The sequence below is a fragment of the Apiospora phragmitis genome (assembly GCF_038363925.1).
Source record: "Apiospora phragmitis strain CBS 135458 chromosome Unknown utg000005l:1.0-4161743.0:1.0-4166827.0, whole genome shotgun sequence".
Lineage (NCBI taxonomy): Eukaryota > Fungi > Ascomycota > Sordariomycetes > Amphisphaeriales > Apiosporaceae > Apiospora > Apiospora phragmitis.
Window position 1 is genome coordinate 142,686 of NW_027117403.1, and position 16,213 is coordinate 158,898.

General features: G+C 54.2%; 2 protein-coding genes across 2 annotated transcripts; one reads left to right on the plus strand and one right to left on the minus strand.

Moving 5' to 3' along the window:
- Positions 1-1,920: 1,920 nt before the first annotated feature.
- Positions 1,921-3,809, minus strand: PG994_004125 (uncharacterized protein; the record flags this gene model as incomplete). Its single annotated transcript, XM_066855534.1, has 3 exons — positions 1,921-3,153; positions 3,274-3,381; positions 3,612-3,809. The coding sequence occupies 3 exons, from the start codon at positions 3,807-3,809 to the stop codon at positions 1,921-1,923; spliced, it is 1,539 nt and encodes a 512-aa protein (XP_066717701.1).
- Positions 3,810-12,255: 8,446 nt separating this feature from the next.
- PG994_004126 (transmembrane amino acid transporter protein-domain-containing protein) lies at positions 12,256-13,773 on the plus strand (the record flags this gene model as incomplete). The annotated part of the gene is made up of 2 exons (XM_066855535.1): positions 12,256-13,644; positions 13,717-13,773. 2 exons carry the CDS (start codon positions 12,256-12,258, stop codon positions 13,771-13,773), a joined length of 1,446 nt encoding a protein of 481 aa, XP_066717702.1.
- Positions 13,774-16,213: the final 2,440 nt, after the last annotated feature.

Here is a 16,213-nt window from a genome sequence, read left to right on the forward strand (position 1 = left end):
ACGATTACACTCCCTTCTCTCACCTTTTTTTCTTCTCCCTCTCTCATTACCTTCCTTTTTCGCGCGATCCCCCTTAAACCTGCTCCTGCCGGGCCGTGTCTCCGTGTGGAAGAAATTGACCTTCCCCTGTGCGATCTGACAGGAAAGAGAAGTCTAGTAATCCAATGCAATACATAAATGAAAAAATAAGGTAGACAATGGGGGACTGTGTAATCGTCACAAGGATAGCACTTTCCCGGGTAAATAGCTATTGTTGGTATGATGTGATGATGTGATGACAGATCAACTTCTGATCGGAGATTAGGGAAGAGATCCGAGGGGCAGGGCAATGCGATTCGAGGAAAACAAGAGACACTCCGCAAACGATAATAATAAGTAATCAAATAACAGATTGATAAGAAAGAACATGAAACTTGGTAGAACATGCGATAGAGCCCCTGCCAGCCATCCCAGCGGCCGGATATGCACAGAACGTAAAGCTGCCCTCGCCACGCAGATCCGGGATTCTCTGACAGATTATAGACAAGGGGGTCCATGACGATGAACCAGGGGTCCCTTGTTCTTGTTGTCGCTTTCGAAAATTGCGGAGAAATGGAGAGATAGAGAAGATTGATGGGAATGAGGGGTGACTGGTGAGGAGAAGATATGCACCACGTGTGAAACCGTCGTGACGGGACAAACCCCCTCGAAGGTGAGAGAGTATTGTCTGCATATGCTGTGGGCGGTTCCTAGGTGTGACTCTGCCGAGTCTCATCCGGCGGCGGCACGCCAGTACCAAACACGAGAGAGAGAGAGCGAAAGAGAGAGAGTGTGGAGGGATGTTGTGTGAGGGTATATGTTATGCGCCATATGCATAATGATCTGTCTCTTTTTATCTTTTTTTAGAAACACGGAGAGTCGAGTATAACAAGCTGAAAAGTGACAGAAAAAAAAGGGGGGTGTGGTGCGGTCGGAAGGTGAGGGACCGGAGAAGCAAAGCCAGGCAAGCAGTAGACCGGGGTGGGAGCCGTTTCGGAATAGATTGTGGTTCTGGACTTGACGCCACTGACGACGACTGAGGTGACAGCTGTCATTTTGTTGTGGCTCGTCGCCTGGTGTGCATGGGGGGAAGGCGGCCATACACCGGGATAAGTCGAAGCGAGATCACCCGGTTACCCGAACCCCTTATGCGAACCGACCAAAGCCGAGAGAGAAAGGGGCACGAGAATGCGGTATGTCGGGAAATCAGATCATCTAATCAGAAAATCCAAGGGTTGGTTGGGCTGGGTTGCTGTACTGCTTGCTGTATGCACGTATACTTGTGCGTGTATGTGTGTACCGCTATGTCGTGCGAGTGCTGCCAATGGAGTTGACAGCCGATGCCCTGGTGTGTCATTGCATTCGGGGAGAATGTGTGGAAAAACCAGGTTCTGACTGCGCACACCTCCCGCCGCATGATGATGGGGTGGCAAAGATGGGCATCAGCAGCAGTCGAGAGCCTGTTCGTTCGTACCTGACAGGACGTGGGGCTTCGACACGGGGAAGGGGAAGAAAGCCCACGGTCGCACAGCAGCATGTCGTAGGCTCGACAACGGCCACGACACACCACACCAGGAAACACACAAGCACAGCATTTCAAGCCAAAAAGCTCGTAAAACGTGGACCCCTCTCCTCTTTTTGTTGAACCAGGAACCAAGGAGGGGGCGTTGGTAACCGGTGTGTATGTGTTGTTGTCGTTGTTATTGAGGTAAAGGGGTAGGGGGAAACGGGGGTGGTGTGCCAATGGTTGGGGGGAAACTCTCTCTCTCTGTGTGTGTGTGTCTGTGTGTGTTTGAATGGCACTGACTGGGCTAGAACCCTGAGGTCCTCCTCTCAGCCTAGCTATCCCAATGATATCCTCCTATCCTATCTGCGCAAGTGGTGTCGGCCACTATGGCCGTCTTACGTTGCACCACTGCCACTACCCGCTGTCGTAGCTCCCTCCGCGGCCCCGACGTGGTACTCCTGCTGCTGCTGCTGCGCGCGGTGCGAGTGGTGGTGGGAGTGGTGGTGGTGCTGTTGTTGGTGCTGTTGATGCTGATGATGATGCGCATCGTAGTGGCTGCCGCCGCCATAGCTAGGGTGGTGCGCCGCCTGCGCGTGGCTGTGCGAGACAGGTACGTAGTCGTGCCCGTTGGACAGCGCCGCCGCCGCGTGCGAGCCCCGGCGCGGGGAGGTCAGCGGGGACCCGGATAATTTACTGTCCGAATAGACGTAGGATCCGCCGCCGTGGTCGGCCGCCCCGTAGTCGGCGCTAGCAGGCGCGTACTGTCCCGACATAGAGCGCCCAGAAAGCGTCGCCGCCGCCGACGAAGAGGCGCCCGTGCTGTACGACGCAGGCGAGTCGCCGAAGTCGCCGTAGCCGCCACTGCCGCCGACGACGTCGGTAGAAGAGGCGGCCGACGTGGACGCCTTGCTGGCGTAGGGCGAGCCCGTCGAATTAGTAGAAGACGGGGGAAGCCCGTCGGCGGTGCGGTAGGCCGGGACGGACGAGGACGAGCTGGAGAGCGTCCGGTGGGGATTTGGTAGGCGATCGGACGCGCCGCTGCCGCCGTGGCTGTTCTGGCTGCTGCTGGGGAGCGACGCCGCCATGCTGGACAGCGAGAAGTTGGGCAGCTCGCTGCTGCTGCTAACAGCTGCCGCTACTGCAGCGGCTGTCGCGGGTCGGTGGACGAGGCTTCCGTAGGGATGATACGACGACGCCGCGACCGCTTCCGCCGGATCAACGTAGACAGATCCCGCCGCCGCCGCAGCAGCTGCTGCAGCCTTACTCGAACTCGAGCTGCCGTAGCGGTACAGCTGCTCCGCGGGGTCCTGGCCCAAGTGCGCCGTCGTCGTGGGGTAAGCCGGGTAGCCGCCGAGGCCGTACTCTGCCGCGACTCCGCCATCATCGGGATACGCGCCCGCGCCAGTCCATGCGGCTGCCGAGTAGTAGCCCTTGCTGCCCGCTGCCGCGTACCCGGAGTACGAGTTTTGTCGGTAGGCTGCGCCGTCCGCCATGACTGCGGCCGCGTTGAAGGCCGCGAGTGGTGAGAGCGAGCCGCCGCTCGAGCGGGCGTGGTAGGTGCGGGCCGTCTCGACGTTGTAGCCGTAGTCGCCGCTGCCGTCCCGTAGGTGCGTCTCGGTGGAGGAAACCTTTATTCGGTCGTAGTCAAGTGAAGTTAGCAAAAATCAAAATCAAAACAGATAATCCTCAAGAAGGTAGTATGTTAATTGGGCAATTTAGAAAAGAAAATAGAAAAACAGTTTACCTACCCTTAGGAAGAGGCAAGGCTCATGACCGGCGTTCTTACAGTTGGAACATGGCCCGCCGTTTCCTGGATCGCCACTACACCGGATCTTGCGCTTTCGACATCGGCCGCACTGTTTTTAAAAAGGGACATCGTTAGTTCATGTTGCTGTTGTTATGATTTGAAGTCTTCTGTCGCTCGAAGTTCGTTGTCTAGATTCATGGTTCCCTCTACAGGGGTGGGGCGGACGAGGCCGGCGGAAAAGTATTAGTCAGGGGGAGGGGCGAGAAAGAAAAGGGGTGAGAGAGAGAGAGAGAGAGTCTGTTGATGATGCTGTTGATGTTGTCATTTCGCCCGACTTACAGCTACGGCGATCCTCTTGCGCGGAGCATCGTCTATGTCTCGCTCGACCATGGTCTTGGCGAGGCGCGTGTCGCGGTGAGAAGGCAGGTGGTGGTGCTGGGGGTAGCGCCGGTCAAGGTAGCCAAGGGGATACGGCGGGCAAGCACGGCTGTATCGACGGCTCGTTTCACTGGACGTGTAGCATGCCGGAGTGACCATGGTGAAGGAGAGGAGGGGGGAGGGGAGAAGAGAAGAATCCCTTCTTCTCTCTCTCTTTTGTGGTTTTTTTTTGTTGTCTTCCTTCGGCACGCCTTTATCTAAATTTCGCGGCCCAGTGCGTGGTAATATAAAAGATTGTGTGCGAAAAAGGGGGGCCGGAGCGAGAGAGAGAGAGAGAGAGAGAGGAAGCGAGTAAGCGGGTATGTTAGTCAGGGTTCCTATCGGTCCTCTGCACAAGAGGGAGAGACAGCGTCGTCACAGCCCGAAACAAAAGATAAAATAAAATAATAGTAATAACAATTAAAAAAAAAAAGGACAATGTAGCCGCCGGTGCTTGTGTTATGTTGATGCCCGTCGTCACCGGGGCTGATGTTCTTCCTAATCTGGGACCACAGGCGAGAGCGGAGAAGGTCGAATAACCGTCTGACGATTCAGCGGTATGGTATTGTAACTGCGCTGTCTATCGCAAAGGGCCTAAGCAGGGGGTGGCGTGTTAGACTGGGGGTCTGATGTTTGACACACACAGATAGGTGATGCTGCACAGGTGGACTTTTTCGGCAAAGTAGCCCTGAACTTGGTCAGCTTGATGGTCAATGTCAAGCTTGCGCCAGATTGCCTCTTGTTGTAAGACTCGAGCGTGTTTCGTCAAGAGGTCTGGTCAGACTTGGGAATATGGAGCAGGTTTGCAGGACGCGGTTGAAGTTTCCTCTAATGGGATGGCGCAAGGGGTGAGTGGGTGGAGGGGAAGGAAAAATAGGAGAGGTGAAGATGGTGGTGGTGGTAGTGGTAGTGGTTGGAAAAGGGAGGATAAACGAGGCTGCAAGTCCCATACCTGTTCTGTTATACCTCGTGTCACTCAATGATGGGGAGAGTGGGAGAGAGCGCGAAAGGAAAAGACCGAGACTGAGAACGAGCGAAAGAAGGAGTCAAGCTCCATCCATGAAGCTTGTGTGTTTGCATTGCTAAGAGAACATCGGGTCATAGTCTCTATGTAACTCGCACCAGCAAATCTTTTCGTAATTGCTAGGGGACGATTCACAACATCTGGCCCAGTCATCATATGTACTTGCAATGATCGACAGGCAGTCTGGAGGGGAGTACCAGCGTCGGAAAGGTGCATCAACGTGTGTTGCCTTCACTTGCATGAGACCCACCCCATAGCCATGTGCCAGAGATTGGTGTGTCTTCGTTAGCTTACATGTCCAATGTCTTGGAGCGAATCTGGGATCTCGCGCGGACGTGGGGAGACGGACACCTAGCAGCGGCAGGCTATGTAAGTAGAAAGTAGAGATGATGGAAGAATGGGGTTGGGGTTGGGGAAGGGCAGCTAGTATTATCCCCGCGGCGATCCCCAAGATAGCCGTTCTGAGATTGGCCAGCCTCCCTCGCCGTTCCTCTTGCGATCGAGCAAGGTAGCGGGCGGGTGAGCTGATCCGGTCTCACAGCACAACACACACACGAAGGGGGGCGGTCCAATGACAGCTGGCGTCATCACCCTGGGCAAGCGTCACCTGCCTGCTGCCAGGTACGGATGATGTGCAGGGTAGTAGTGTGTGTGTACTTCACGCGGTCGAGACAAGGGCCAAGAGAGGGAGAGGGAGGGTGAGAGGTAGAAGATGTGAGGAAAGCAAATCGTACACCATCTCGTGTAACATGATTCGAAAACTCAGTGGATAGTAAGCTGAAACCAGACATCTCGCTCATCGAGACCCTGGAGATTGGGGTTGTAAAGGAAACGAAGATTTGAAATCACAGCCCAGATGTTCCCCAGCATCTCCTCTCCGCGCCCCGACCGAGATGGCCCATATGGTACACACCCTGTATGAATGCATGTAATGTAATATAAGGTAATGTATGTATGTACTTCTTGGGCCGCGGAGAGGCGAGGCCGAAACGCCTGATCTCTCAACAGATATGACTTGTATGTGATCCACGGAGTAACGTGCTGTACGCGGCAATGATGAGGCCAAGTAAGTGACAGATAACGAAGTCCCTGAGAGCTTGAGTGAGGGGAACGGAGATGGGCAAGCCTGGGGCAAACATGGTGATGAAGATTTCTGATGGCGATGTGATATCTGTTGACGATGGGCCACACACCTGCTTCTTCGTCTCACTGAAAAAGGCAAACGCGTGATACGACGACAGCGTAACCTCTTTGGTGTATCCCAGGTGGCCTACTTACATAGCAGATGTACTTACTTTACGGCGTGCTTGGCATATAGAAGTAAGGGCGTATCCAGACTGAGGAAAGGCGACGAAGACTCCCAGCAAACGGCGTGACGCAAGATGCAGGACGCAAAACATCGTCATCCTCCAAGAAGATGTAGCATTATATGCCAAGTGATAGCTGCACAACATTGGAACCGCTTCTTTGGCTCGGTATGGCTAACGTCTTCTAGGCCTCTTGTACCAGGCAAGCGGAGTCCAATGTCTATCTCTGGCCAAGGACAGGGGAGGCAGGCGTGAATGGCAGGCAGGCAGCTATGTATGTACTTCAGGACAAACGGAACTTCACCGGGCAACCGGGGAAGCTTTCCTGTCATTCCTAGAGACACGATGGGCCATGCAGTGCGAAGGAAGCCCGTTGGGTCAGGCCAAAGGAACCTCTGCAACAGGGGGCGGACGTGGCGATTGGATTGTTCTTGTTGTGAGGAAAAGAGGGTGGGGAGAGGAAAATAGTACGATGGTTGCTTCCTCATCCCAGAAAAGAATGCAGCAGGCTGGCAGGGCAAGCAAGCAAACACACAGAAAAGGGCCGCGCCGTTGAAGAAGTGTAGTAGCATTGGCAGCAGCCTGCTCTGCATCTGTCATGTTTGCTTGCCTCTCTCTCTCTAAAAGCGGCGGGGGTGATGGTGGTGGTGACGGTGGTGACGGTGACCATCATTACCATTAGGGTGGGGATGCCAATAGCCTGGTTTGACGACGACAGGTATAGGGCAAACGGGGTGCCTCTGACAACTGCCTTCTCTAACAGTTACACAGCTCCATCACTTGCAGCAAGAGGCGTAACGTCTTCTGTTGCCGTAATCGATACTAATTCACTTGCAAGTATTACCGCTACCGCTTCGCCCTGTCCCCTTGTGATGCCAGTAGTTCGCTCTTAGGGTACGTATACATAGTTATGTATCTGTCGCCGTGGGGGTCACAGCTGAGACAAGTGTCGCTGGTTGTCGTGTGTTTCCCTCTGGATCTTCTCTCCATGGCAGGCCAAGGAAGGTCGTATCGAATACACATAAAGCCACTGGCAAGCAAGCAGTGTGAGGCACGAAACCTGAACACGTAGGGTTGTCCCAAAATGCATCTTTCGGGCGCTTCGTTCTGATGGCGTCGTTTACCTCACGGGCGTGTTCTTCGTGTTGGGGGAAGAAAAGCTGGTATGTACATACTAACAATGTACAGCCAAAAGAATGGCCTGTCACAACAGGAGATGATAGGAGGTTCGCTCAACTTCTGACAACTTCTTGTGCTTGTTGACCTGTCACTTGTCAATTTTCACGTTTTCGCTTTCCTTTCCTCGTCTCTCTCACTCTCGAAAGCGAGCGAGGGAAAACGGACGAGCTTGACAGATTGCCGACAAAGCAATGCCATGGAGCGATCCGATTCGCCAGGCGAAGACACTTGCTTGGAGAAAATCGGGTAGCAGTAGGGCAAGGAGGGAGGGCAGCCACCCCGCTGTCCAGTTTGCGTCCCGGCACTTGGGAAGCTTTCACCGTGTGTCTTGCTTGACAGGCGCATAAGCGTCTATCTTGATTGGCCGGGTACGATGGGCTCGCCCATGATGCAACGTACATAGCCGGGACCCTGCTACAGGGCTGGCTGGCACGGATCATATCATCTAGATATTCCAGATAGGCGCAGATAGGCGATACGAAAGGGAGGGGCGCCACGAGGTGTCATTGACAGATTTCAAGCAAATCGGGGACTCCCTCCCGGACGCCCAGGCCCAGCCCAGGGTCTCGGTCTCAAAACGCCTCATCGCTACTTGCCTGTTCCGTTGTGGCTCAGACATACCGCTCTCCGCGAACCCGGTTCTGCAAGAGAGTGATTGATTTTTGTTGCGGGGGGAGAGACCAATCGAAGCCGTCCACGCTGGTCCGCGTCATCGCCCTCGTTCCGTACCTACATAACCTACATATTATGTAGGTAACATGTCAAAACCCCCGAGGATGGACGATGATACCAATCCCGTTCGCGCAGCCTCTTTCTATGTGCGCGTGTACAAGGAAGAGCACGACACACACGTCCTCGAGGGTTGGGTAATCGGGTCACTTTCCATTCGGCAGGCAGACCGGCTTCAGACCCGGAAAAGGTGGTGCGAAGCAAGCAGGCCATTCTCTGGCTACACTTCAATCGAGGACAGGCGAATGGCACACGAAGCTCAAGTACTTACCTTGGCGCCCATGGCCGGCTTGGCTTAGTCATTAGACGCTGAGTCGTTCCTCACCTTAAGTAGATGGCCCCCACGTAAGAACTTGGGACTAGAGGTGCTGTCTTGTCGGTCGGAGTACAGTGGTTAGTCATCAGCCAGTTCGTGAGGGCAGTCAGCTAGAGACAAGCACTGGCTGGTACATAAGGTGGTATCTCGATGGCGGCGCCATCCTCTGATCGATTGCTGCAGCACGCACAGCAGCCGACAGCAGGCGCAAGTAGACCCGAGAGGGCAGCGGAGATTTCAATCCTCCCACTTCCTCCAGTCCTGCAGCGGAAAGCGGCAGTGGGCTGGCTTTCCATGGTCGCACAGGACATGCAGCTACCCGATGCAGCGTCGGACCTGACCAATTGGAAGCGGGGCGAACAAGTTGCTATATTGAGAAGACGAGGGCGCAGTGACCATTGCCCCAAGTAGATGGGTACTTACTTTAGTTGCCGACTTACTTACTGTACCGTAGCTGACCCGGGGAAGGGGTCTACCCCTTTGTCGGTGCTGAATATTGTGAGTTGAGTAGTTCCGTACGTCAATCTTTGCATGAGCCGGTCCCCTGTCGTCGCCTCAGCTGTTCTATCTTCGCAGCCAATACGCGATTCTGCTATCAATAGGCTGAAGGGCGCGACTGTTTCGGGAGACAGGACAGGATATTACTAGTCCCCCGCCGCCCACATGCTAGGCGCGGGCATTGGGAAACCAAGACATGTCTTTCACGCGGTCGCAGATGTATAGGTCAGCTCCGGGGGAGGTTTCGTGGTGCGTCCGTATTGAAGAGGGAGGCACTATCCGCGCTTTTCATGGCGATGCCTACCCCGTTCAAAGCAGTATGTAGGAATTCAGATACGAAGAAGTGGAACCCCCAATCTCGTCAGATATAGCCAAATAAGCCGGAAAAGATATCATGCCATGCAGCCATGTCTTCTAACATGAAGAACCCATTTAATGAAGGGGTCGACGGAGTGGGTTGTTGTAGGATCACGATAAGCCTTGTGGGAACCGCCGTCGTTCGTTGCTGAAGACGGCAACCGGAGGAGCTCAGCACATGACATGTGGGTTGTGCTGGCTGGCCGATGTTGGGACTCGCTCGTCTAACATTGCCTCTTGGTGCAGGTCTGGATGCAGTATGTAGTATGTAGGTGGCGCGGGTGCGTTCCCGACCATTCGACAGGGCGCCCGTTCTCTCTTTCTCTCGACAGTTTGGGATAGATATAGCACGGCGAGCGATAATGCATTGGCCTACTGCAGAATCTGACGATGATGTCTGAGGTTGGAAGATCTAATAAAGTGAGGCCGGGGGAGGGAGCCGGATGTTGGTAGCCGGCAGCCACCGCAGTCCCTGGCATCTCAGTTTTTCCCTTCCTTCTCAGTCCCTTCGATCGGCCTTCTACGACGTGTTACATGACCATGCAGGTAATCGGTGTCTGCGTATGTATGTATGTATGTGTGTTTTGTTTGTAGATTATTTCCAAGACAAACAGATTGGGCTGGCTTATGGACCTCAAGCTGCAGGTTACTTACATCCAGGCAAGTCACGAGTCGGCTACTGCGAACGGGATGCTGAACATGCGGTTTTGGGGCGCGCCGTCTCGTCTTATCTTGCCTTCTGCTGTATTTGGAAGATTTCCCCGATGTTCCCCATCTTTCGTGGATATCCGCGCCTGGCGTGTGAGGGAGCGAGTCTGGAGACTGAAGCCTGGACTTCTGGGATGGTCCGACGATAATCAAATGGCCTCGTCGCGTGACCAATAAGGCATGAACAATTTTCTTATTTGACACTCGAAGATGGTCGAAAAGGGCAGTCAGGCAGTGGCCAGAACCAATTGGATGGATCCAGAGGGGACCAAAATGGAGATTCCCTTGTGGCCAGAGCCCACTTGCGCCAGTTGCTCGTAGGTAATTGCTGGTCAGCTCCATGTGTCATGGCAATTGGCTTGAGGCGGTAGGCGGTCACTATCTCTTCTGGTTACTAGCAGTTTCAAAAAATGGGAATGCGGTGCGCACCAATGGCAATTGGCTCACACCGATAGCTGACATCAGTTGCGGACCGCTTATCGCCGGTACAGGAGCCCACCCCCCCCCCTGCTGGAGCTGATTAGGAAGTAGGCCAGCAAGGCCAAGAATGGAGTGCGCTGATGTCAGTTCTTGGAAATACCAACCTCCAATCTTGTGAGGTCACGAGGTGCACCATGCTCGAATGCGACAGGAGATAAGCCGTGCCAAAGACGTCAACTCCAACCAAGATCAGGCCTTTCTTTTACTAGGAGGAATTGGTCAACTGCCAGGCTCTCCGCGTTCCAGTGCTTTTAGCGAATCCACTCAATGTTGGGGTGCATTGGAAAAGGTGGCTCTCTTCAGGGGGTCGCTTCGAGGGTCTACCGCTATCTCTGCTATCCAACCATAGGCCGACCTGCTTATCACAGCCTAATGGCCCCTACTTTAAGCTTCTCTTGCGCCCATGGCGCAGCTGGTGCCACTCCCACTTCCCTGCACTCCCTGTTCTGCCACTGGCTCATGCCACCCCCGAGGGCCGGTGCCAGGGGGGTCGTTATCTCCAACCCTTGCTATTCACTTGCTGGAGAAGGCAAGTCGCAAGTCCCAAGACGAAGAGCCAAGCCAGCCTCATTTGGTAGCCTCCATTCCTCCGGTATTGTCACCGGCCAGCACCTATCTCGTCCCTCTTTGGAGCTGCTGAAGTGTCCAGATAGGCCTTGCTGGCTAGTGGCCCATCAGCTTGCCAACTCTATCTGGGGTTCCGACCAGTCGGATGCATGGGACCTTGGCAACGACTCGCGAGGAGTATATATAAGCCTCCGTCAGCTCCCTCGCGCACACACACACACACACACACACACAGCTTTTTGACTCTGCATGAACCAACTTCTCGGGTCCTTCCAACGATGGCTGAGATTGGGTTTCTGTCCTTCCCCCGCGTGCCCACATAAAGCCAGCAGGAGCCGAACGGATTAAGACACAATGGTGACGAACACGAAGAAATGACTCGCCCCTCCTTTGGAGCAAAGCCACTCTGCGGCCTCGCGGTGGTTTGTATGTGGAATTGGTGAGGTAACAGAAACCACGTCACCAGGTCCACTCTCATCAGCGAACACTGGTACGACTTTTTTTTTTTTCAATTGAGTCTGCCACGATGGAGCATGGGCCCGGCTACGACAGCCTAACAGAGCAAGACCGCGAAAACGGCCGTTCAATCTTGGGAGATGCCCACATGGCGGCAGCGACCATCTCCCACGGCTCGAGCCATGCAACAGATCCAATTACACAATCAGATGGACTAGGAACAGTTTATGACTAACCAAAAGGTAACAAGAAGTCATCTCCAGACCCGATCAACCGGTTGGCTCCGTCGACTCGTCGTCGCATCTTCCTGTGTACAGGCAAGATAGGCAAGATGAGCAAGATGCGATGTTGAGTAACTGAGGGATTTCAATGGGGCCCAAAGAGGGTTTTCCCGCCACCGCTTTGTCGGCGTGTCGGTCAGAAGCCGACCGAAGAGGTCTAACGCCGCAGCGACTGGCTGGACTGGCTGCTGACTGAGGGAAGTTGGAAGAAAAAAAACCGGATCAAGAACAGGAGCCATCTTACTCGAACCGTGGCCCCGTCCGTGTTTCGCTTCCAGATAACAGTCCGGCCACCCTGTTACAGACATGCCTGACTACCGACCCAGGCTTGCACGGCGCCCCGGGGGGGGAAGAGATATGTAGCAGTAGTAATCCTGACCCACCTAGGGCTCGTTTTTTATCGTTGCTACCTCGGCCGCATTTAAGAGGCGCTGGAGTCTCTTTTGAATAAATTTTACGCCAGAGAATCCTCCCCGAGTCCCAACTCTCTCCGTCCGTCGTGTGCCTCTGTCGCTTATTGCCCGTCCCTTCCCCTCCCTCAGCGCTCCCTAATATACCGCTGTCCGCTGCGTTGTGTCTTGTCGCGTGCCGAAATTCTATATTTGTCACACCCCCGAGGCAGAGCGAACCTTGTTTCAACAACCCCTCTCCTAGCACCGCCATGATGCAGGAACGCAACCACGACGACGGCATCTTTCAGGCCTCGGCCGACACCAAGACCAACGGCTCGACCGACCTGAGCGAGAAGGATGGAGTGAAGATGATGACACCGCAGTCACAGAGCTCCGTGGACAACGGAGTCGGCCAGATAACGGAGTTGGAGGCGCAAAAGGCGGCCCTCGGAGACGCCCACTTCCACCGCCTCGGCTGGAAGCGCCTGACCGTGGTCCTCATTGTTGAGGCCATCGCCCTCGGCAGTCTAAGTGTGCCTTCTGCATTTGCGACGCTGGGTATGGTGGCCGGTGTGATCCTGACCGTCGGAATCGGCCTGATCGCCATCTACACCAGTCACATCGTGGGACAGGTTAAGATCGCCTTCCCCGAGGTCTCCCACTACGCCGATGCGGGCCGGTTGATGATGGGCCGGTTTGGCTACGAAGTGATTGGCGCCATGTTCACCCTGCAATTGACCTTCCTGGTGGGCTCGCACACGCTCACCGGCACCATCGCCTTCCTGAACATCACCAACAACGGCACCTGCTCCGTCGTCTTCGGTGTCGTCTCGGCCATCATCCTGCTCGCGCTGGCCATCCCGCCCTCGTTCGCTGAGGTCGCCATCCTGGGCTACATCGACTTCGTCTCCATCATCGCCGCCATTCTCATCACCATCGTGGCCACGGGCGTCACCGGCAGCCACCAGGAGGGCGGCCTGGCCCAGGCCGCCTGGTCCGCGTGGCCCAAGGAGAACGTCACCTTCTCCGAGGCTTTTGTTGCCGTCACCAACATTGTCTTCGCCTACAGCTTCGCCGTCTGCCAGTTCTCCTTCATGGACGAGATGCACACGCCCAAGGACTACGTCAAGTCCATCTGGGCCCTGGGTTTGATCGAGATCTTCATCTACACCGTCACGGGCGCCCTCATCTACGCCTTTGTTGGTGTTGATGTCAAGTCCCCCGCCCTGCTCTCGGGCGGCGACCTCATGTCCAAGGTCGCCTTCGGCGTCGCCCTGCCCGTCATCTTCATCTCGGGCTCCATCAACACGACCGTCGTCGGCCGCTACATCCACGGCCGCGTCTACAAGAACTCTGTCAAGCGCTTCATCAACACCAAGGCCGGCTGGATCTCGTGGTTGGCGTTGATCTCCTTCATCACCCTGATCGCCTGGGTCATCGCCGAGGCCATCCCCTTCTTCTCCGACCTGCTGGCCATCTGCTCCGCCCTGTTCATCTCCGGCTTCACCTTCTACTTCCCCGCCATGATGTGGTTCATGCTCATCAAGCAGGGCAGCTGGCGCTCCAAGGAGAACATCTGGAAGAGCATCGCCAACGCCATCGTCTTCATTATTGGCATGATTACTCTCGTCGCCGGTACCTACGCCGCGATTGTTGATATCGTAAGTTTGCTGCTCCGTATTCCACTCTTCAGGAAGAAGATTTCAAGTTGCTAACCTCATTCCCTCACACAGATGCAGCAATACAACCACGGAACCGTTAGAGGAGCGTTCACTTGCGCCCCCATCTAAACGTTTGGGTTTTTAGCTTTTTCTGGGCTGGCGGTGGGATTTCTTTTGGGTAGCTTTTTTCAGGGTCATGATTAAGCGCGCGCATTGCCGTGGGAGATGAGAGCATTTTCTCATCATTGTACAACAACAACAACAACTGGTATACCAGAGGCGCAAGCGGCATTTTAGCCCCCTGTTTGTGGGCAAAATCGTATAGCCGATTCCCAATATGCTTCTTGCAAGAAGCATAAGCGCTTTTTGTACAAAGACGAGAGGATTCGACGAATATTTATGATAAATGATGAATGATGACTTTGCTCGGGGAGGCCTTTGTGAGATATGTGCTTACTTGCTGATTCGTCGTATTGTACGGAGTATTGTCTGTCTATTGCCAATTGTAGTCATTGCAATAGCTCGGCACCTCGCAAGACTGGTGGTGTTCACTTGCCTTTCAACAGCACTAGCACGAGGCATGGCAGCGGCTGTCGTGTGACTGTCACGCATCTGCACTGCATTCATTGTAAGCTCTCTTGGTCGCGTGTGTCTATCGAACGAGCGGGTAGGATCATTAATCCAGTACAGCGCATATCAGCCCGTACTCGATCGGACCTGGGTGGAAGTTCCAGCAACATAGACCCTTAGAACAGACAATTCTTTCACATACGACCATATCCTGCTGAATACTAGGGATCCCGTCCGCTCTCCCATATATAAGCAGCAGAGAGCTGAATTAGTACTAGGGTCGGTGACGACCTGGGAATCCTCGGTGTTGTATGTTTTTGACTATTTTTTTGCTCCTCCCAATATCACACTACATCGCGTTTCACTCTCAGGCATGGACAGGGCTTTATGTGTCAACCCCTTCAGTCAATGTTGGACTGTAATTAGGGCCAGCCGACTGGTGTTGTCAAGCCCCTTGTGAGAATGGCCTTGCCGGCCGCGAGTCCACGCCATATTCGGTCTTAAAACGGAAGCTATTATATTACCATGTTCAACCAGCATGTAGTGACATACATAGTACCGGTTAACTACATGCTTCCAATAAGATACACCAGGAAATACAACCGTAGCAGGCTTGTTGAAAGCTAGCTATGACCGCAGCAGTCGCTGTAGCTGCGGACTTATTGAAAGCTAGCCACGACGAGCGATGCACGCTCCGTAGCATCCGACCACGGACCAGCAATAGCTCAACTCAGGGGGCATGTGCTACACGACGATGACTAGAATCGACGCCTGAGTGTATCGATAGATGCTCAAGAGCATCGCCACGACGAGATTCTATCGTTGAAGCCTTGGTCCTGAAGGTTTGGATAGGTGTCCTGATTGCCTCCAATGAAATTACCCGTGCAGCCAGCGTCCCTACGGAGTTGGCAGGTTAGTGTGGGCTGAGGAGGAGTGAGGAACAGGAAGGGTCTCTTGGACATACTGCCAGAATCTGCATGAATGGGGTTGAGAATGGTCGATGGAGCTGATTTTGTCTTTCAGGTTCGTGGGTACGCTTTCTGTTTGCCCACATAGCCAAGTTGTCAGTTAACAAGTACTACTTGGTCCACCGCAAATTTCTGGGGGGACTCACGGCAGACGCCCAATGCGACGAGGTTGAACGAAGTGCATTTTTGGAAGTTTGCGTCGAGGCACAGCTTCATGTCGACCGTAGCCCGGGGTGTGAGACTGTGCATCAAACTCCGCGGTAAGTGCTTTGCTACGGGATTAGTTGGAATGGATGGGATGCCTACTGCGATGACTCCCCGCTGGGTGCCGCCAATGCGAGGGCAGCCGACACCATAGCCAGAGCAAGTTGCATCTTGAACATGTTGGGCGTTGAGTGGAAACAGAGTACTGAAAGGGGTTTCAAGTTTTTGAAAGTTAAGGTATGGACGAATGTAGTGGCAGCTGGCCTGTTTATTGGATCATCCGTGGGCTACGGTACGAAGGAGGCATCCCCCCTTTTATAGTAGTTTCAGAGGGTTGGTTTAGGCTGTCGACGCCCGGTTTGTTATCCAATTAACCTCACGCTGATACGTTTGAATTGGTCACAAGGATGCGCCTGTAAATGTAAATAAGAACAGCCAAACCAATCTGCCGCCCTCAGCCGCAGACGGCAGGAGGCACGCGGGCGTGGAACACTCCTATTGGATTACAGGGATGTATGTCATCGACGCCTGACTTGTATGCATTGAGTTCTCTCAGCAAGATATGCCAGTTGAATATTGGACCGCGCATGGTTCAAATGGCATGTTTTCAAATTCGATTTTTGATTGCACACCATATATACAGGACCTGGTCCCTAAACTGGTAACCCCTGCTTGATGAACTCAGATAACCTCACCCTCGTCAATAACGCCATCTGCAATGACTTCACCGGCCGGTGTGTCGAAAAGGGGCTGGGAGCTGAGATGGGTAACCAGGTAACCTAGCTAGTTCCTCGATACGTGCCTCCATTTGCGTGATTAGGGCGCTT